At 38.0% G+C, this 21,599-nt stretch overlaps 1 protein-coding gene across 3 annotated transcripts in view; it reads right to left on the bottom strand.

The window, feature by feature from the left end:
- Positions 1-5,178: 5,178 nt before the first annotated feature.
- Positions 5,179-21,599, bottom strand: part of TERF1 (telomeric repeat binding factor 1) — a 28,594-nt gene continuing 12,173 nt past the window's right edge. For 2 of the 3 annotated variants that reach the window (XM_034763108.1, XM_034763110.1), the window contains 6 exons: positions 21,156-21,305; positions 18,149-18,258; positions 16,414-16,479; positions 13,647-13,750; positions 12,682-12,755; positions 5,179-5,936 (listed from right to left, as the gene is read on the bottom strand). In XM_034763108.1, coding sequence (XP_034618999.1) covers positions 5,778-5,936; positions 12,682-12,755; positions 13,647-13,750; positions 16,414-16,479; positions 18,149-18,258; positions 21,156-21,305 — 663 coding nt within the window. In that variant the 3' untranslated portion in view covers positions 5,179-5,777. The remainder of the gene's footprint in view (positions 5,937-12,681; positions 12,756-13,646; positions 13,751-16,413; positions 16,480-18,148; positions 18,259-21,155; positions 21,306-21,599) is intronic. The other variant, XM_034763109.1, reaches the window with a different exon arrangement.

Raw genomic sequence — 21,599 nt, 5'->3', positions numbered from 1 at the left:
CAATGGATTTCAAGAAGGCAGACTTTAGCAAACTCAGGGAGTTGGTACGCAAGATCCCATGGGAGACAAGTCTAAGGGGAAAAACAATTGAAGACAGTTGGCAGTTTTTCAAAGAGACGTTAAGAGAACAAGAGCAAACTATACCACTGCGTAGGAAAGATAGGAAGTATGGCAAGAGACTATCCTGACTTAACCAGGAGCTCTTCAAGGATCTAAAATTTAAAAAATAAAATAAAATAATAAAAAAGTCCTACAAAAAGTGGAAACTAGGTCAAATGACAAAGGATGAATATAAACAAATAACAAGTATGTAGGGACAAAATTAGAAAGGCTAAAGGCAGAAAATGAGATCATAGAGACAAAGGGTAACAAGAAAACACTCTACAAATACATTAAAAGCAAGAGGAAGACTAAGCACAGAGTAGGACCATTACTCAATGAGGGGGGGGAGGGAATAACAGAAAATGTGGAAATGGCAGAGATGCTTAATGACTTCTTTGAGTTGGTTTTCATCAAGAAGATTGGTGGCGATTAGATGCCAGTGAAAATGAGGTAGGATCAAAGGCTAAAATAGGAAAAGAAAAAGTTAAAAGTTACTTAGACAAATTAGATGTCTTCAAGTCACCAGAGCCTGATGAAATGCATCCTAGAATACTCGAGGAGCTGAAAAGTCTTTGAAAAGTCATGGAAGACCGGAGAGATTCTAGAAAACTGGAAAAGGGCAAATATAGTGCCAATCTATAAAAAGGGAAATAAGGACAACCCAAGGAATTACAGACCAGTCAGCTTAACTTCTGTACCCGGAAAGATAATGGAGCAAATAATTAAACAATGAATTTGCAAACATCTAGAAGAAAATAAGGTAATAAGTAACAGTTAGCATGGATTTGTCAAGAACAAATCATGTCAAATCAACTTGATAGCTTTCTTTGACAGGGTAATAAGCCTTGTGGAGGGGGAGAACCGGTAGACGTGTATATCTTGACTTTAGTAAAGCTTTCGATACTGTCTTGCATGACCTTCTCATAAACAAACCAGGGAAATGCAACCTAGATGGAACTACTATAAGGTGGTTGCAAAACTGGCTGAAAAGTAGTAGAGTAGTTATCAGTTGTTCACAGTCATGCTGGAAGGGCATCATGAGTGGGGTCCCACAGGGATCAGTTCTGGGTCCAGTTCTGTTCAATATCTTCAGTGATTTAGATAATGGCATAGAAAGTACACTTATAAAGTTTGTGGACGATACCAAGCTGGGAGGGTTTGCAAGTGCTTTGGAGGATTGTATTAAAATTCAAAATGATCTGGACAAACAGGAGAAATGGTCTGAAGTAAATAGGATGAAATTCAAAGTACTCCATTTAGGTAGGAACAAACAGTTGCACACATACAAAATTGGAAATAACTGCCTAGGAAGGAGTACTGCAGAAAGGGATCCATGGGTCATAGTAGACCACAAGCTAGATATGAATCAACTGTGTAACATTATTGCAAAAAAGTGAACACTATTCTGGGATGTATTAGCAGGAGTCTTGTAAGCAAGACACAAGAAATAATTCTTCTGCTCTACTACCCCCTGATTAGGCCTCAACCTGGATTGTGTCCAGGTCTGGGCACCACATTTCAGGAAAGATGTGAACAAATTGGAGAAAGTCCAGAGAAGAGCAACAGAAATGATTAAAGGTCTAGAAGACATGACCTGTGAGGGAAAACTGGAAAAGTTAGGTTTTTTTTTTTTTAAGTCTGGAAAAGAGAAGACCGAGAGGCGACATGATAACCGTTTTCAAGAACATAAAAGGTTGTTACAAGGAGGGAGAAGAATTGTTCTTCTTAACCCCTGAGGATAGGACAAGAAGCAGTAGGCTTAAATTGCAGCAAGGGCAGTTTAGTTTGGACATTAGGAAAAAATTCCTAACCATCAGGGTAGTTAAGCACTAGAATAAATTGTCTTGTGGAATCTGTCATTGGAGATTTTTAAGAGCAGGTTAGACAAACAAACACCTGTCAGGAATGGTCTATATAATACTTAGTCCTACTATAAGTGCAGGGGACTGTACTAGATGATCTCTTGAGGTCCCTTCTAGTCCTGTGATTCTCTTTGCTTGGGCCTACCTTACCAAGTGATCCAGACCAGTCTAAACCAGTGACTTGTCCTGTTCATTATTTACCACTCCCCCAATTTATGTCATCTAAACTTTTCAGGGATGAACTTATATTTTCTTCCAGGTCATTAATAAAAAAAAGTTAATGAGTGTGAAGCCAAGAACTGATCCCTGCAGGACCCCACTGGAAACACACTCATTTGATGATTTTCCATTTATAATTACATTGAGACCTATCAGTTAGCCAGCTTTTAATCCATTTAATGTGCACAAGGTTAATTTTATATCCTTCTAGTTCTAGGATCAGAGTATCATGCAGTTCCAAGTCAAAGTCTATGTATATTACATCAACGCTATCACATCTATCAACCAAATCTGTAATCGCATCCAAAAAAGGTTATCAAATTAGTTTGACAGGATCTATTTTCCAAAAACCGATGTTGTATTACCCTCATTTAATTCTTGATTGAGTCCGATAGCAGCCACTCTGTTATCTTACTCAGGATTGTTGGCAGACTGACAGGCCTATAATTACCCAGCTCATCCCATTTATCCTTTTTAAATACTGGCACAACAATATTGGCTTTCTTCCAATCTTCTGGAACTTCCCCAGTGTTCCAAGACTTGTTGAAAATTCAACATTAATGGTCCAGTGAGCTCCTCAACCAGCTCTTTTAAAACTGTTGGATGCAAGTTAACTACACTTGCTGACTCAAAAATGTCTAACATTGGTAGCCGCTGTTTTAACATCATACTGAGATACTACTGGAATGGAATGTTGTAGGACTAGATCATCAGTTCTTTTCCCCAAATACTTATAAGGCAGAAATGTTCAATCTGCATTATTATTGATAATTCTATTTCAATCTAGTAATGGATCAATGCCATTGTTAGAAGGCTTTTTAAAGTGTCTGTTAGAAACAATAAATAAATAAATAAATTTTTATTGTCCTTAACTCTGCTAGTCATAGATTTCTCCTTGTATCCCTTTGCTTCCCTTATCAATTTTCTACAATTCTTAGTAATTAATAGCTCCATGTATTTATGTCACTGGTGTGGACTTTATTCTATTTGCACTTGATAAATGTGATCAAGTCAATCATTTGTACCTAAGTTGCTATTAATTTTTAGTTCTCTCAAATTCCTCTATCTGTCAAGACAAAGTTTAGAATTTCCCCATGTTGGACGCAACACTGAGTTAGAAATTGTCATCTATAATATTTAGAAATTCCAAGGATGTTTTAGTACAACATAAAGAGTGCCAGCATGTCACTGAAATCAAAGTCATTCAGCTTTTTTCTCTATGCATTGTTGATAATATGCAAGAAGCCAGTCAGCCTGCTGCACAGCACAATCTGGTAGGCTGCAACAGACACACCAATACCCCATATTGTGCATTATCTGTTAGGACCTTGATGCATAAGCATTCAATATCATTTTCTTCTGAGTTATAAGTGACTTAGAAACAGGTAAAGCCATTTTTGACAGAATGCCATTCCCCCACCCCTTTTGCCAACTTGAGCCTTCCAAATAGGCATTAACCATTGATTTTAACATACCAATAATGGGAATCATCCCACCAGGTTCAGTAATGCCAGCTAGATCAAATTTATGCTCATAAATGAGCAATTCAATTCCTCATTTGTTACCCAGGCTCTAGCATTGGTGGATAGGCAATTAATTTTTTTTCCATGACTTTTGATTCCTTGATTTGGTTCTCTCCATCTTGATTGTGTACTGAATGTTCATTCATACTCTTCCTCCTTTAAGCCGCCCCTTTTATTATTAAACACCCTGCTGACAACCCTGGCCAGTCTGTCCCTGAGACTATTAGTCCCCCCTCTATTGAGGTGGAGGCCATCCAAAGTATAAGGTCCTCCTGTCTCTGTAGAAGGTGGATCAATGTCCCTATATCGCTTACCCAGGCAGCAGCTCATTTCTGGAATCTTTTGACTTCTGTTTTCCTTCGCTGATGGGACAGAGAGGATCTCAGAGAAAACTGGTTTACACCCGAATCTAGGAGCTCTGATAGAATACTGACGTATGAACTAGATGCAGCAGGAAATCTTATTTGGAGATCTCAAACTTTTGCCACCATAGTGAATGTCAAGAGGAAGGTGTTCAGGAGAGAGAGTTATTGTGAAAAGTCTAATGCAACTTGCTTAAAGAGCCTAAGAATAGGCAGCGCACCATTGAAGCAGCTGTTTGTCATCATGAACCATGGCTGTCTGCTAGACCCATCATGGTGGTACTGGTCTAACCTCTAGAAGTTGTGAAAAGGTAACTGACTGATTTCACAATAATTTCTAACATGACCTGGTAGACAGGGAAGTATGTGTTTTCTCCTTGACTTACAAAGCCTTTTCCTTGAGATTTTGGCATTCTGTACCACAGGTAGATGCTCCCTACAAGGCAATAGGTGGCACACTGTCCTGCTTAGGAGCACTCACTCTTTTGATATGAGCGAATAGCATCCTGATGCTCTTACATGAGCTGCCCTTCCCAGAGTTTATCTTCATTAGCTGACGGTGAGAGAATACAGAAGCAGTCCTCTGAGCTAGCTATATCATTCCCTATGCACAGTGGCCTGCCCTGTGTCGACTAAACAGGCTACCGAACCATGTCTCAAACCTTCCACATCCTGATTTTTTTTGGGGGGGGGGGGGGGGGGGAGGAGAGAAACCCACAAGAGGATTAAGTGACCTGCAATAATAGGTACTATCACAATATTACTCCCCACTCCTGTTCTACCTCACCCCAATTTCCCCTTCTGTGAAAGAAGAACTAAGATTAATTTTCAGTTGTGGCAGCAGCGTAGGGAAATTCCAAATGGCATCTTTACAAATATAGAGTAATGCCGTGAGTATTTCTACAAAAAAACCACACACTTGCAGGCAGTATCTTAAATTAGCAATGCAAGATTTTTGTGCAGTCATGCCTGCAGATAAGTGTACAAGCCACTTTGACCAAGGTATCTCAAGAATGAAATGCTGTACAGAGATCAAAAACATCATTGATGCTGCATGACCTACCTTAATCTGATTCTTTGATGATAAAAAAACCCACGAGTAATTGCAGATGCAAGTCTTTATGACAGCTTACTGTTTTACAGTCTATTTACATCTTTAATATTACATAATTAGTATTTTACAAATTAAGTAAAACATTTACATTTCATGAGTGATAACATCCACTTTATACAGACAAATGCCATCTTTTATGTTAAGTTACATATCTATACTCAAACAAGAGCATATACAGATGATGTATACCTTTTATTGTTCTGGTTCCACCTTCAGGATGCTAGTTTTGAGACTTTACGTTATCTAACCAGAACTGACAAGCTATGGTATCTTTTGCTTTGCAGAATTAAAAAAATTCAAAAATATTAACACCTTCTAAAGGAAAAAAATATAAGATTAAGAGCTTACATTATTACTTATTGCTTTTCCTAGTATACACATGCAGAGAGAGAGAGAGAGAGAGAGAGAGAGAGAGAGAGAGAAACAGTCTTAATTACTGTATTAGTGAATTTACACACAGGAAGTTATTTTATATCAACTTTAACTGCCCACAACACTTTATAACCAAAATTATTGGGAAAAGCTAGCTAGGTGTCCAAACATTATCCTCATGGGAAAAGTGGTGCAAGACTTGAAGTTAGTTCTCACTGTCCAACTAAGCAATGTCTTTCTTGATCATAGTCCTCCATCTGTCTTTTAACATGACACTGGTTCGGTTGTTGAAGTCATAATGAATCAGAATTTTATTCCAATTTCCCACTCCAAACTTCTTTACCCCATCCTTCAGTCTACTGTCTTCTTCCCAAGTCCATCGCTTTAGAAAGAAGAGAACAATTGTATATACTAAATTTTCACCATAGAAAGTTCTAATTTGACAAATTTAGTATAAATATCAGAAATGTATGAAAATATTTTTTATATTTCACTTATTAGTTTACATGCATTCATATAATGCTACATTAAAGGTAGGTTAATTCTACATTTCCAGGTTACATCTTATACTTTGGGAGATAATCTCCTGTTTGGGTTTGGAGGATTTACACACAACATCTGTTATTGCACATTACCAACAAAGCATTAAGATTACAGTTGCTGTGGAGTGCTGGCAGTTATACATGGTTTTGCTCAAACTGTCAGACAGCATAAACTTTTTAAACCAGTCACTAGGTTGGTTTTGCCACTTTCTTTCGAGGACCACAATACCGGAGGCTATGCGCATCCAGCCTAAAGGTTACCAGTTCAAATGTTAAAGAATAAGTAGATACCCCTTTATAATAAATAAATTTGGGCTGCTCAAGTTTCACACAGAATGTCACATAATAAAGATATAGGTGCATTTTGAAAATTCTACCCAATGACCCACTGGCTTTCAAAATTTACTAAGGAACTTAAGCTAGGCAGGCTCTTGAAAATTTTATCAGTGATCTAATATTAATTGACATACAGAATGACCATTAGGACATAAAACAGTACTTCTCCATATGATACATAGCTACCTATTTCTGTGACCGTTTCACTTGAGAAATAAGTATCAAAAGGAGATGCTGTGTATCAACACCAATGGCATTTCAAATGTTAGTTCTTTTCATATGTTTAGTATTTTTCAACCAGGATTTTAAATACAAGCATGTGTGTATTATTTCCATTTAAGACAGAGCAGTAAGCAACTTGCTCAAGGTCATAAAGCAACTACCCATCTGACATCTAGTCATGTGCACTAACCAGAAGCCCATGCTACGTCTAAACTAATCCAAGACTACAGCAGTATATTTAGTGTATTTTACTATTAATGCAACTATCATTATAGGCCCACAAGTACAAAATTAAACATACAAAATGCATCGAGTTATCAAATATGACACAAAAGAACTTCCAAACCCAACGAAGCTACAAGCCCTCTCAACTCAACCCTCAAAAAAAGTCTTAAGTCAGGGGTCCCCAACGTGGTACCCGCGGGCGCCATGGTGCCTGCCGAGGCATATAAGTGCATCTGCATACTGGCCAGCAGACGAGCATCCGCCGAAATGCCACCAACAAGCGGCATCATCCAGAGGTGTCGCCACCAAAATGCTGCTGATTTTCGGCAGCGACGCCTCTGGATGACTGTGCTTGTCGGTGGCATTTCGGTGGATGCTCGTCCGCCGCCACGGTCCTCTGTGGCTCGTCGTCTGGCACCCGCCAGATGAAAAAGGTTGGGGAATCACTGTTTAAGTCAGAGTTAAAGACCAGAAGGTACAACCAGGTCATCTAGTCTGTTCTCCTGTATATCACAAGACACCACCACCACCTAGCACCCACACAGTAAAACAAAACAACAACAAAAATTAGACCAAAGTATTAACTGAATCAGGCTGGATAAAAATTCATGATTTAAAAAAAATAAAAATAAAAATGTATTTTTTAATTTAAATTAAATACGGGTATAGTTTTAAAATTTAAAACTCAATTTGAAACTTACTATAATCTATTAAAATTATTTACATTAAAAATATTAAGCAGCACAAATTTTCTGCTGAAGAGCAATGTAAAAAACTGATGGCAGTCACAGGCTAAGCACCTGGAATCAGACTTTGTTGAAGTGCTAAACTAACTTCTGACAGCAGTAGCCTCTTCTGTATGTGCAGAGAGAATATTTTCTTCATTTCTGTTTATTCAGCTACTTCAGTTCAATTACTAGTTCAGGGTGGCCCAACTGGCGGCCAATGGACCGCTTATGGTGCCCATGGTGTCCACTCCCCCAGCAGCAGCTGCCTGGAATGTAGAGAGCATTGTGCAGTGAAATGCTGCACATGCCAGAGACCTGCTCTACAAAATGGCATCCTTTGCATGGCATGTCTTTGCACGTACCATGTGTGCGAGGTCCCGCTGCATGGAAGATGTCATTTTGTGCTACAAAATGGTGCACTCTGTATGGTAGGACCTTCTACGTGTGGTTCATGGGAGGTCACACTGCCTAGAGGATGCCATTTCATTTCTGTATTTGGAGGTGCTGCACAACTGCTCATGCAGCCCATGTGACTGAAAAGTTTATTCAGAGTCAAGAAACAACGGGGAGTTTCAAACCATGAAAAAACTTTTTTTCTTCTTCTGATCTATGATCAGTGTGAGAGGATGAGCTCTATTAGTTCTAAAATCTTGAAGGAAAATCAGTTCAATTTACTAACTGCAGATAATACTTACTTTGTTTTATTAATCAGTTAGTTTTGAATGAAAAACATGTTTTGATAAATATGCTGAATACATAGGTTTAAGATTTTTTGTATTAAATAAAACTATTTAAAATGCTATTTTTGTGTGCAATTTTAATCAAATTAGAATTTCCATTCAACTACAGCTTAACTCAAATCACAAGTTAAAAAAAAAAAATCTAGTAAAGAAATGCATCCTCCATTTTTAAACATAATTAAAAATATAAAAATGATTAATCTGAATAAATGAAAGCAAAGATATAATATTTCTTAAATAAGTGTATATAGATCTGGTGCATCCTCCTGATTAGTAAAAAGTAATACCAAGCTTAGTGTTAAGGCTATGTTTAGATGAAAAAAAAAATCAACATGTTGGAATGGTTACCAACCAATGAGAGTCAACCTTTCTTTAGGAAAGAACTAGAGTACAAAAGCAAAAGAACTTTGATTTAAATAATGATTAAAATTGGTGATTTAAATCAATCCACTAGGAAGTAAACACAATGTTATTGTAATACATTACTACAGCAACTTAACTATCTTTTGGACAAATGGAACGATGAATAGGAGAAGCAAAATCTAGAACATAGCCCTTCCTCTGGCAATTCCCTGCTCTCAAGACATACAAATCTAGGGGAACTGTCAGCTCAAGTGTCCCAGCTGATCTCAACTTTCAGGGTAAAGCATGGAGAGGGCCAACCTTTAAAATACTCTATGAAGCTGATTATGTTTCAGGTTCAGACATCTCAAATTTCATCCAGAAACAAACGGGAAACCAATGGAATCTAGTTGTATAGCTCTAACAGGTACCATTTCATTCATAAAAAAATGAAGCAACCCATTTGGAAGTTGATAGCCCTACTAAAGACTCACTTTTAGCTAGCCTTCCAATGCTGATGTCCACTCCTGAACCTTACCAGTCCCCCAAACAGCATTATACAGAATTAAACAGATTTTCAAACCACACAGAAAGAGTAAGAGGGAACTAAAATATACCCCTGGATTCTTTTAATTTTTACTGTTATCTTGTTCATTCTCATATTTTAGTGTTTGCATCATCCCTTGCAGTAACATATCTTAAGTAACATTGTAAGCTGCTTAGAGCAGGAAACTCGCACACCCTTATAGCACGATGCATTCTCTATCTGCTAGAGAACTAGGCAACAGCAGTAACAATAACTGGCAGATTCCAGAATTGGATCCTACCTCCCTCTGCTTCTGCCCTGTTCATTCATAAGGTGAACATTTGTAATATAAACCTAAATGTACTCAGTTGTCATTTTTCACCCCAGCATCATAAAGAGTTTTAGTGATAAAGGAATAACCCTGCAAGGGTGAGTTATTCTGGAAGTGCTACCAGAAGGATAACCACAGCAGTGCTAGTACACTAAACTACATGATTTATGTCACCAGACCCTTTCTTACTCCTATGTATTATTTAAAAATCACATTGTGATAGCACCCAGAAGGTACCAATAGGATAGGAGCCTGAGTCTCACTATGTTAAGTGCGTAAAAAACAGACACTGTCCCCACCCTGAGTTTACAATCTAAAAAAGTTCCTCTCCTAACAATATTTCCATTTCTATTTCAAATAAGTTGGATTTTAGTTTCAAATGTCAAGCTTCCTCATACAGTTTGAGTGTCCCCTTCCAAAGCTCATTCCTGAAACACAGGATGAAGGACTCTACAAAGACTGAGAGACTCAATAGCTTAGATTTGTTCAGGGCTAGAGGTGTTCCAGGTTAATGCTGCTAGTTACCACCCGTTAAGCCAAATGGTGAATCGGGCCACAAAAAGAGCAAGCCAGCACTGACCCACAACTGAAAAGTTGGTGAGAAATAATTACAAAAAGCAAAGCTAACAGTTTAAATCCTTTGTGATAAGCTACTACAAACTCCTCTTAAATCCTTTACGTATAATTGCTCATGTATGAAAACAAGTATTACACATACTTGCAAGTTAAGTTGAATCCTCCCCACAAACCCTCCCCCCCCTTCCCCAAAACTGAATTTTCTTCTTTGCCACAAATAAAGGTCCAATTCTGGATCCCTTGCTTCAACAGCAAGCTCCACCGATTTCAGTTGGGCTACTCATGTCAGTAAAGGACTTCTCTCACAAAAAAGGGGTATAAAATGGAGCCTTCTAGTACCCTAAATAAGTAAGTGGCACTTGCATCTGTAGAGTTCAATTTACTACTGAACGGCATTAGAAATTAGAGAGAATTCTCCTTTCAATAGTGTTGCATCAGACTGAAATATGTAACTTAACTGAAAAACGTTGCTATGAAAAGCTGAAAAACGGGCACTGAACCATTGCAATGAATGCCATTACAAAACAAGAGCAAACAAAGCCAACATTGAAAGAGGGACTGCATGGAAAAGGGAGTTCTAAAAGTCAACAACCCTTTCTGTGACATTCACAGCATTCTTTCATGCATGCAGACAGTCTTATATAACCCACGATTATGTGGATGAGCAGACTCAACTTTCTGGAATACCAAAAACACTGCTCTGTGTAATAGTGATATTAGAGATCCCACTGACAAGGACTACTGCACAGAAATAGCAAGGAGATAAAGTATGAATTCTATAGGTTTATGAGAGCAATTATGTAGAATTTGAATTTTCTTCTTTCCATTCTTTATAAGAATTTAGGAATTTAACAATTTTTCCCACCCCCCTACCAACTTTTATCTGTTTCCATATGTTGGGTTTCTGCATTTTTAATAGGGTTGACCTAACTATATACTTAACAACTTTAACCATCATAGCTTCTGGTCTTCCTAAGGTATCTGTGCACGAGCATCACTGAAGTCAGCACAAGTCTGGGAAAGGTGTTTGTAACTAACTACTGATGCACAACTACCATAGCAAAGAACAAAATATTGATAATATATACAGCTTTTCTGTATTAGTGGGGAGTGAAAACTTAGCACCAGGTGCAGTGTAAGGGTTTTTTTTTTTTTTAAATCATGTGGCAATGTGCCAATATTCTTCATGTCATTAAGTGGCAGTTTTTGCTACCTTAATCAGTAACGAAACAAGAGGAAAGGGGGCATTGGCTTTGAGCAATTTGAGGAATAAATATTTTAAGGCAAACAAATACATTGACAATGTGCTCTTCTAAAATGTTGTTTTGATAAAACATCTGTAGCTTCTAAGGAGATTGTCAGTCCCATAATTATTTGTAAAGTTTTTGCCACGGTTAATCATTGCTTTGAAGTGAATTGTGTTTCAACTCAGTGTTTTAGATATGGAAATAGGAACCACATTAGTCTCTGGGGTATGGATGTTGGTGGCTTAACAATGGATCTCTTATTAGCAGATGGTCTAATTTGAGGATTGGATGTACCTGTAAATTTAAACCAGTACTTTGACTGACATAGGCTGTTAAGGAAGGAAGGAATAAAGGTGCTAGAAGGACATTTATCCACAGTAAACTGATAGGAAAGTTTTCTCTAGTTATTCTTAAAAATTTGAGTCACAAAAATAAGAATCTTTTCCTGATGAACTCAAGGTAAAAGGATGAATCAGCTTGTGTCAGACTGTTGTAAATGACAGTTTGGCGACTCAAACAAGATTTCCAACAATCTTGTGCTGTCTGACTCTCTCTTCAGAGTGCCCCTCTACGTTAAAGCTAAAATATAGGCTTCAGTTTAACTGTTAGAAGATTTTATCATTATTTCAACGGTCATGACAGTCATTTCAGAAAGTTAACTGTATACCAGGTGTATTATTTCAGAACAGTAGTGTCTTGTTCCCCAGCAAACATCCCTATATTAAACTCACATTTCTAGGTTTCCCAAAGTTAAATGGTACTTTAGTTTGTGTTTAAAATAGTGACTACAAACAGATTTCTACATTTTCTTCATGGATAAGGCCTTTATAAAATGCAGCATTACGGGAAGTTGCCTGTTATCAGACCACAGTAATAGGTTTACTTTGAAAACTCCAATTATGTATTTTCACCCTTACAATGGAGCACTTTGTTCACTAAGGTGACAACCCAACATTAAACCACTGCATGACAAAATCATTGATGATAGCTTGTCCAAAGCTCCTGCAAGGAACTGCTGTCTTGAAGCCTATAACCTAGATAATGTAGATTAGGTATGGTCTAGTTTATTTAAAGTTTTCCATTCATGACTTAGTTTTCTGTAAATGTGTATGTTTGAAAAAAGATATACAGGATGCTGAAACCCTAAATAGCAACAAATACACTTTGCAAGTTTGAGTTTCATGAGTAATAGCAACATACTGCCCAGTAACTAAAGTTGGAAAGAATGCTATGTTACATTTTCTCTAACTGAATACCCACACATTTCGTAGATTAATTTTAGGTCCATTTACAGTATAAAACCAATACACACCCGCTTCTTTCGGCCAGTTTGGCTGTGAGACAGGGATTTTCCATCATTTTCAATGTTCTGCAAATCACTGAGACCTAAATTAATGAGTTAAGCACACAAAGATCAATAAATGTCAACATTCTGAACCTAATTCTCCACTAACATTTACACCCGTGAGAAGCAAGAACATCTATTTTGGACTATTTTAAGTGTCTATGCGGGATAAGCACGGTGGAGAATCAGACTGTCTGTTGGGGTACTCAGAAATGGCCACTAAATTCCTGCAAGAGATTGTACCAGTAGAAGAATTGTACTTGTACTTTAACGCTATTCAGAATTCTTGTTTATTAAATATTTAAACTTTTTTCCATTAGTACAAATAAAACAGTACAAAAATCTACCTTGTAACTATTTACATGCACCTGTGTCTACCTACCCATCTCCCCTGCAGCTTATTTTAACATCCCAAGTCTGTGCAGCTTTGTCACAGCTGTCTTTTTTAAAAAGCTAGTCACTGCCTACCTGTTTCTTCTTCTTCCTACCTCACAAAATGAGGAATTTCTCCCCAGAATTACCCTGGGGAGAGATCCAGGACAGGCACTACTAACTGCTTTCTTATAAATAAAATATACTCTAAAGTGCAATAAATCATGAAGTGGACAGCATAATCGACTGTTTCCTAGATCTTTTGATTGGTTTGTGCCTTCAAATCATTTTAAAACTTTAAGAGCTAAAATTTGTAGCATTTGGCCCCCAAATCTGAAATCAGGCAGAATCTTGAATCACCGTGATTGCTGCTTTCCTGTTTCAAAGGCAGACAAAAAACAGTGGAGTATGAACAAGTTAGTACCAAATTTCAAGGGAGGAAAACAGTCAGGTAGAGGCAATATTTGAAAGCCCATGAGTATCAAGGTAATTTATCTGGGAACCGTTATATTGCATTCTGTGTACCACAGAAGTCTTAATGAAAGCCACAGAATACTCACTTTGAAGACAACTGGTTTTATTGTGTTTTGTTATCTCATTAGAAGGCACGTTTTCTAGCTTCCAGAGGGTATGCTGTGCTAAGGAATAAAGGCGTTTGCGTGACCTGCAAGATACATAAAGATATAACAACTAGACCTGCTGAAACATTCAGAATACATGTGACAACTATGCAAGCTAATTTTTCAGTTTGGTCACTAAACTAAAAACAAAACAAAACATTTTTTCCAACAAACTGAATTTTCATTTTTTCTTGTCAAACAAAACATCAATCTGAAGTGACATTTCAAAACTGTTAGTTTAGAAAGTTTCAAAAGAAATAGTTACCTACATTTCCATAACTGCTGTTCTCCGAGGTGTGTGGCACATGTACATTCCACTAGAGGGGTGTTCACGCCCTCTTGCAAAGAGGTCAGATTTATTCACCCCCGCCCCCCAGTGGTACCCATTGGGGCAGCTTGAGCGCTCTGTCGCTGCGTGGCACTGTGTGCTGGCATAAGAAGGCAGAACCACTCCAACCTCTCTGTTTCTTCGTACCCATTTGACTCCAATAGGGAGGGGAAGGCAGGCAGGTTGTGGAATACACCTCAGAGCGACTGTTGAGGAAAGGTAAATAACTGTTTCTTCTTCTTTGAGTGACTGCACATGTTAATTCCATTGTAGGTAACTCACAAGCAAACAGCTATGGAAACTGGCATCGTCAGTGCACTGACGGTCGATGGTGTAATGAGAAGTGAAAGTGTGGACTGATGACCAAGTCACTGCATTACAAATATCAACAATTGGTACTCAAGCCAGGAAATCTGCAGAAGCTGCTTGTGCTCTAGTAGAATGTGCTAGTTCTGGAGATGGTGGGGTTGTGTTACACAGTTGGTAGCACAAATGGATGCAGGGAGAGATCCAGGAGGAGATTCTCTGGGAGGAAAGTGGATTGCCCTTAACTCTATCAGCAACTGTGACAAAGAGCTGTAAGGAAGTTTGGAAAGATTTAGTGTGCACTAGGCAGAAAGTTAATGCTCTTCTCGCATCCAGTGAGTAAAGTCTTTCTTCATGCTTATGGTGAGGGGGTTCTGGAAAAAACATGGGTAGATATCTTGGTTAATGTGAAAATTAGAGACTACTTTTGTAAGGACATTTGGGTGTGGACAGAGATAAACCTTATCCTTTTAAAAGCTGTATAAGGTGGTTCTGATACCAGAGCTCACCAACTCTTCTGGCTGAGGTGATCACTACTAGGAATACTACCTTCGTGGAAAGGTGAAGGAAGGAGCAAGTCACGAAAGTTTCAAAGTGGAGTGCTGTTAGACTAGTTAGGGCTAAATTAAGGTCCCCAGGAGAGATGGGATCCTGCACTTAAGGGTATAATCTGGCCATGCCCTTCAGAAATTGACTAACAATGGGGTAGGACAAAAGGGGCCTATTATCTTCCTGTATACGGAAAGCAGAGATAGCAGCCAAACGTATCATAAGAACAGCCGTACTGGGTCAGATCAAAGGTCCATCTAGCCCAGTATCCTGTCTACTGACAGTGGCCAATGCCAGGTACCCCAGAGGGAGCGAACCTAACAGACAATGATCAAGTGATCTCTCTCCTGCCATCGATCTCCATCCTCTGACAAACAAAGGCTAAGGACACCATTCCTCATCCATCCTGGCTAATAGCCATTAATCGACTTAACCTCCATGAATGTATCCAGTTCTCTTTTAAACACGGTTATAGTCCTAGCCTTCACAACCTCCTCAGGTAAGGAGTTCCACAAGTTGACTGTGTGCTGCGTGAAGAACTTCCTTTTATTTGTTTTAAACCTGCTGCCTATTAATTTCATTTGGTGACCCCTAGTTCTTGTATTATGGGAATAAGTAAATAACTTTTTCTTATCCACTTTCTCCACATCACTCATGATTTTATATACCTCTATCATATCCCGCCTTAGTCTCCTCTTTTCCAAGTTGAAGAGTCCTAGCCTCTAATCTCTCCTCATATGGGACCCATTCCAAACCCCTAATCATTTTAGTTGCCCTTTTCTGAACCTTTTCTAGCGCCAGTATATCTTTGAGATGAGGAGACCACATCTGTATGCAGTATTCGAGATGTGAGCGTACCATTGATTTATATAAGGGCAATAATATATTCTCAGTCTTATTCTCTATTCCCTTTTTAATGATTCCTAACATCCTGTTTGCTTTTTTTTTTTTTTTTTAATCCTTATGGCACTAATGGTCACATTCTATTTTAGATCTAGAAGGTAGTTCAGCACAGTTTTCGGGTATGCTTTGTGAGGAGACATACCTTTCTCATGAGCCCAAATGGAGAAGCCCTTCCACTTGGGCAGGTAAGTAATTCTAGTTGAGGGTTTTCTACCATTTAGAAGTACATTCTGGACAACCATCACTGGTGGTATGAAGAAACTGAGGGGGATAGCTCTGCCCTCAAACCAGCATGCAGTGGCGTGTGGCCCCAAAGAACCTTCAAGCTGCCCTGATGGGTACTGCTGAGTAAAAGAGAAATCTCCAACACCTGTGCATGAGGTGCACACCCCAAATCTACAACGGAATTGACACATGCCATCGCTTGCAAAAGAACTAGCTGTTTTGGACTTTAAAAAAAATGAGGAAACAAATTTTGAATCAGCCAAGACTATTCAAGAATTTGGGTTGAATTCTCAAATAGTTTTGGTTGCCTCAAAATTGCATTTTTTGACAAATTTACCATTCGCCATAAAAATTTCACCCAGCTCTAGAGAGACAGAGCAACAAATAATTCTCTACCTTTTTAGATGTTCTCTTGCATTCTCGGATGATTCATTTGCAATACTTCTCTGATCTTCTAGATTACTTAAAAAAGTAAGATAGACATGTTTAAAAGCCAAAAGTCATCCCCTAGACTTCAACCCTTCTGTCTAGCCAAGTGACCTTACCTTCGCTAATAAAGCTTCTAACAAAGTATACAAAGGTTAGTTATGTAGAACCATTAACCTCCTTAGAGACCCATTATTAGCCCTATCCTTAAATCTACCCAGAGTATTAAAAACAAAAAAATAAAAAACAACAACAACAAAAAAATAGACTAGTGGCAATCCCTGGGCCTGCCAAAAAAACCAAGAATACGTGACTAAATATAATACATGCTTAAAACTGAAATATTAATCATAAAGAAATCTTTCAAAGGAGTAGTATGCCCATATTTTCAAACTTTAATTCTAAATCCTTCTTATAGGCAACCTATGGAAACCATTTGTATTCTTCAACTAAATCTTCCCAATCCTGTATTTTATCACTCTCTCTCAAGAGATGTAATTAATGTAAGGCACCAACCTTACAAGATTTTACAATTACTTTTCACTAATCGTCTAATCTGCATTCAGGTTACCTTCCTTAGTGAAATGTTCAGATCAAGCATAAAACAGTAGCAGTGAGGTCTACATCCACATGAAGATCATCTAGCCCACCATCTTTCTCAGTGAGAAACAGCTTGTAGCAGATCTACCATTTCAATCACCACAGCACATTCAGCCAGAAAGAAAGGCCTCCAAATTTATAAGTTTAGTCAGTCAAATTTCCACAACATCCCTCATTATTAAAAGCATGTCAGTGCTTTCAAACAGAAGCTTTAAGAAGTTAAAAAACTGATTTGGAGTAGAGCAAATGGTTTAGGTTCCTGGTTTGGAAGAGACCCAACTACTCTCTACGCTATGATCACAACTAGTAGACAGACTAATTTACTAGAGTCATCAGTGAACTGGGGACAGGTTTCTCCCCTCCACTTTGCAGCATACCAGGGCATGAAACCCTGGTCTCCCTGCTCTCTCCTTCATATACCAGTATGCCCTGAATTTGAAGGGCAGGACTAAAAAAGCTTGAGCATAAAGAAAAAAAATTGAAATCTATTTAATTTAGCTGTCACAAGGTTTTGTTCTCTGACAAGATTTAAGTTAAAAACGTGCATCTTCACCAAATACTTACCAAGTCCGTGCCGTGCCAAGTCCAGCAACTTGTTTTCTGTTGGACACTATCTTTTGGAAGAATTTTTACTTCTTTGTAGTTGAGCCCTGCACGGGACTATTTTTTTAATCCTGCCCCATAATACCTGGTCCCACATTGTTTCTTGCATTTGTATCCTGCTCCTACCCACAAAAACCTTAGATCCTGCAATAGAGAGTCTCCCATGGTACTCAAAAACCAAAACTATGGTTGGTTAATATATTGTATATTAATGGAATTCAAACAATTTTTACCACTAAAAGAATAAAACAAATCTTGCTTAAATCATGTAAATAAAACACTAACTCCTGTTATAATAGACAAGTCTCTTTATCTCTCACTTAAATTTGAGTATTAAAACATTGATTAAAAAAAAAAAAAAAAAAAAAGATAGTATTTTCCCCACAAATTACCAGTCTGTTTTTTTTTGCCCACCCACAAAGTACATTTTACTCGCTAAGCTAATTTCAAATACCACTGATAAATTCTTATATGGTTACTGATATGATGCTCAGTTACAAACCTTTGTTCTGTTTCCAAATTACTTTCATTATTTGTTTCAATAGTATTTTCAGGTTTATCGTGTGACATTGTTGCTTCCAATCTTTTAGTCTCCACCTCTTTTGTGGCTGCCTATGAAGATTGTAAGAGCAAGTGATGCATTTATTTGAACACAAACTGCAGCTAAGTAACATGTATTACTGTTACAATGCATTAGGTATACTAAAGTAGTTACTTTGAAGAAATTTCTAATAGTAACATTTTGCCATTAAGATAAATATATTCAAAGTAGCATTGATTAGGTTATGCATAGAACTAGAGTTCCATCAGAACACTTATCAAAGTTCAATAACCAAAGACATTTTAAGAGAGGAACACATTTGATGCTATGTACATTAATAGTCATACAATGCATGTTCAAATAAACAAGGGTATGTGGGGGATGCATGTTGTACATTTTAGAGCAATTAGAATAACATTTGCGCCATTAATGGCAGATTCAATGGTACTGCTTTGTATGAATAGATCCTACCGACTTTCTTGCAATTTTAAATTTAAAACTAAATTTCTGATAGCTCAGAATTTAAGACTATTGGTACGACATGTACAGCAGACACTTTTGATGTGGCTGTAACAACAACAATTATCATCTAAGGCAATCAGGATATATTTGTGTGCTTATACACAAGTGGAGAGAGAAGCAGAAAAAGTGCAATATTAATAGTCAGCTATTTAAAACCATCAGTGTTTCAGATGTTTGAAAATTTAAAGTTAAAAGGACACATTTGAAAATCATGTTTGTGCCTGAAAATGTTGTACCTATTATTGTTAAAGTTAAAACACGAGATTGTAACTGACAAATTGAAGAAAAAAATACCCCCCCATTTATTGTGTATGAATTCAGATGGATTTTTTTGATGGCGCTTCCTCCTGTCTCAGTACTAGCCTGATGACACGATCGACACATTGCTCTGGCACAGCTTACCTATTTGCTCTTTTCAAAGCCCTGCAAGGAGTTCACCAATAGCAGCAGCAGCTGCACTTCTGAAGATTCTGAGTTTGGTGGTAGTCAAGAAAGACATCCTTCATTCTGACCCACATATGGGCCCCCTTTGCCTTACTTACCTCCCTGCATGGTACCAAGGGACAATGCAGCCAAGTGAGGGGGAGTTGTGGGAGTTCTCTATGCCAGGGAAGTACAGGCATGTCCATGGATATGTGTAGAAGGGGAAAGCAGCTGACTGTGCAATGGAAGGAGGGGACTGTTCGCTCCCCAGGATTCCTCTGCATGTACCAGAAAGTACTTTGGACATAGAAAGGACTAACTTCAGTGATGCTCCTGAAGAGTTTAACAGGGACGGATAGGAAAGGGGGAGTGGTATACTGTGGGCCTCAGAACATTTGGTGTGGAGCTCCTGGGCCTTCCTGTCTCACCTCTACTGAAGAGAGGCACAGCAACAGCAGGGAATTATCTAAAGGACATTTTCTTTGGTGCCCTAACAGGAATCTGAATTTTTTTTAACCAATTAAAAAAAAAAAAGTTAGAACAGAGCCTGTCATGGATTAACAAAGCAACTGACTGCTCAGCCAGAGCTGACTGGCAGCCCCACAGCAGCTGTGAGGATAAAAGGGCTGCAAGGCAGGAGGGTGGGCAACTGCCAGAAACAGAGGGATAGCAGAGAAAGGATCCCTCCAGTATACTGGTGAGAAGCTGCCAGACAAACCAACCCACTGAAAGGGGAGAACCAGGGCAAGAAGCTGGGGAAGACTACAGAGGTAGGAAGTCACTCAGGGAACAGCAAGGGTCTGTGAAGGGCTACTGATGGCTGTTACTAACAAGGGCCCTGGGCTGGAACCCAGTGGAGTGGATGCACCTGGTTCCCCTACCTACCCTAGCCAGGGTCTCTTACAGAAGAAGCTCCTACCTCCAGAAGAATTAGTACTGATTAGCTCCTACTGGAGTCACACAACTTCTGTTCCCTATTATCCTAAAGAGGACAGAGACTTTTGAAGACCTGGCCAGGAGGGGTCAGTTCTTGACAATGGACTTGACAAATGAAGAGTTGGGTGTGACGGCATAATGAACAATGGAGACAGGTTGGCATAGTTCCCTATTCTCCTGCAAGGGGACACTAGCAGATAAAGACCCCCATATTACAGTGCCACTTTGAATACTTTAAGTATACTTAATACTTTGAATGCTCTCCTCTGGTCTCCGCTTCTAAAAAAAGTTACAGAACCTCAGATTCATTGATTTAAAGACTTGTTCCTCTCTGTTTAGTTTTGTTAAATACCACACAAAGTTTTAGAAGCAATCCTCCTAATTACTCAATTATAGAAGCACACATTAAAGAATTTCCCCTTACTGTTGACTAGGTATAGTTTTCAATAACATATCTTTTCAACATCTATGTAAAAGACAATGGAATTTATTAAAATGTCATCCTGAAGATGAACTGCGGTAGAAGTGTTGTTCCTTCCTATTTGAAATCATTTTTGAGATAGAGAGAGAAGTGAAAATAATTAGATTCTTCAATCTGATATTAATTTACAAGAAATGTCTAAGCTGTATAATACTAGAAGTTTTATAGATTTAAAGAAAAAATAACGTAACTAGCTATTCCCTGCTTATTTTTTAAACAGTCTGTTCTAGATGACAAAAAGTGGCCCTCTTACCCATACACAAGTTTAAAAGGATCCAGTTTTAATCATACAATTCTTATTTTCTCATATCTCTTTTCTAAACAAAGCTTGTTGTGCAATACTTTTGTTTTCCACATTAAGAATCTATTTTCTGTAGTAATTTTTTGTGAAATTTATTTTACTATTCTTCTCTCAAGCACATGCTTTACCTTGTTTATTAACAGATAATAAGATATCTTATGGCAAGATAAGGCTCTTCTCTCTCTAAAAGTGCTCAAGGTACTGTTTTAATTCAACTCATCTCCTGGACATTTTCCATCCCCTTTATTTTGCCCCAGCATTCACCATTTTTATTAGTTTATCAGCTTTGTGTTTACTCAACATACCTTGATTAGAAAGTTCGTTGAGTTTTCTGTCAAGAAAACATCAATGTAAGACTTGATTTTATCGATCAAGAGATTATAACTGAAGCTCTGAAGAAAAGGCAGATCTGGATTATTCCCATTAATTATTAAGGCCAGCTTCATTCTTAAAGCCTATAACAGAAAGAAAATTCAGAATATACCAAAAATTCATGTATTGTAAGTAATTATATAAGCAACACCTGCAAATATATTTTATAATATGCTTAATATCACTTCTCAAATTTCTATTATGCACTGGCTGGGAATGGCAATTATCAAAAATTTACAAGAAAGGAAGGCTATTTACTAGTAACTGAGTCCTCTGAAGGTATTGCCTACATAGATCCTTATTTTGGGTTCTGTACCATGCCTTATGAGTTCCAGAACCATTTCAAGGAGTTTGGGTTGCATGAACATCAAACTGTA

This window comes from Trachemys scripta, chromosome 2 (genome assembly GCF_013100865.1).
Source record: "Trachemys scripta elegans isolate TJP31775 chromosome 2, CAS_Tse_1.0, whole genome shotgun sequence".
In the NCBI taxonomy this organism is placed as follows: Eukaryota; Metazoa; Chordata; order Testudines; family Emydidae; genus Trachemys; species Trachemys scripta.
Note: the sequence above shows the minus strand (reverse complement) of the source record. Positions and strands in the feature narration are given on the sequence as shown.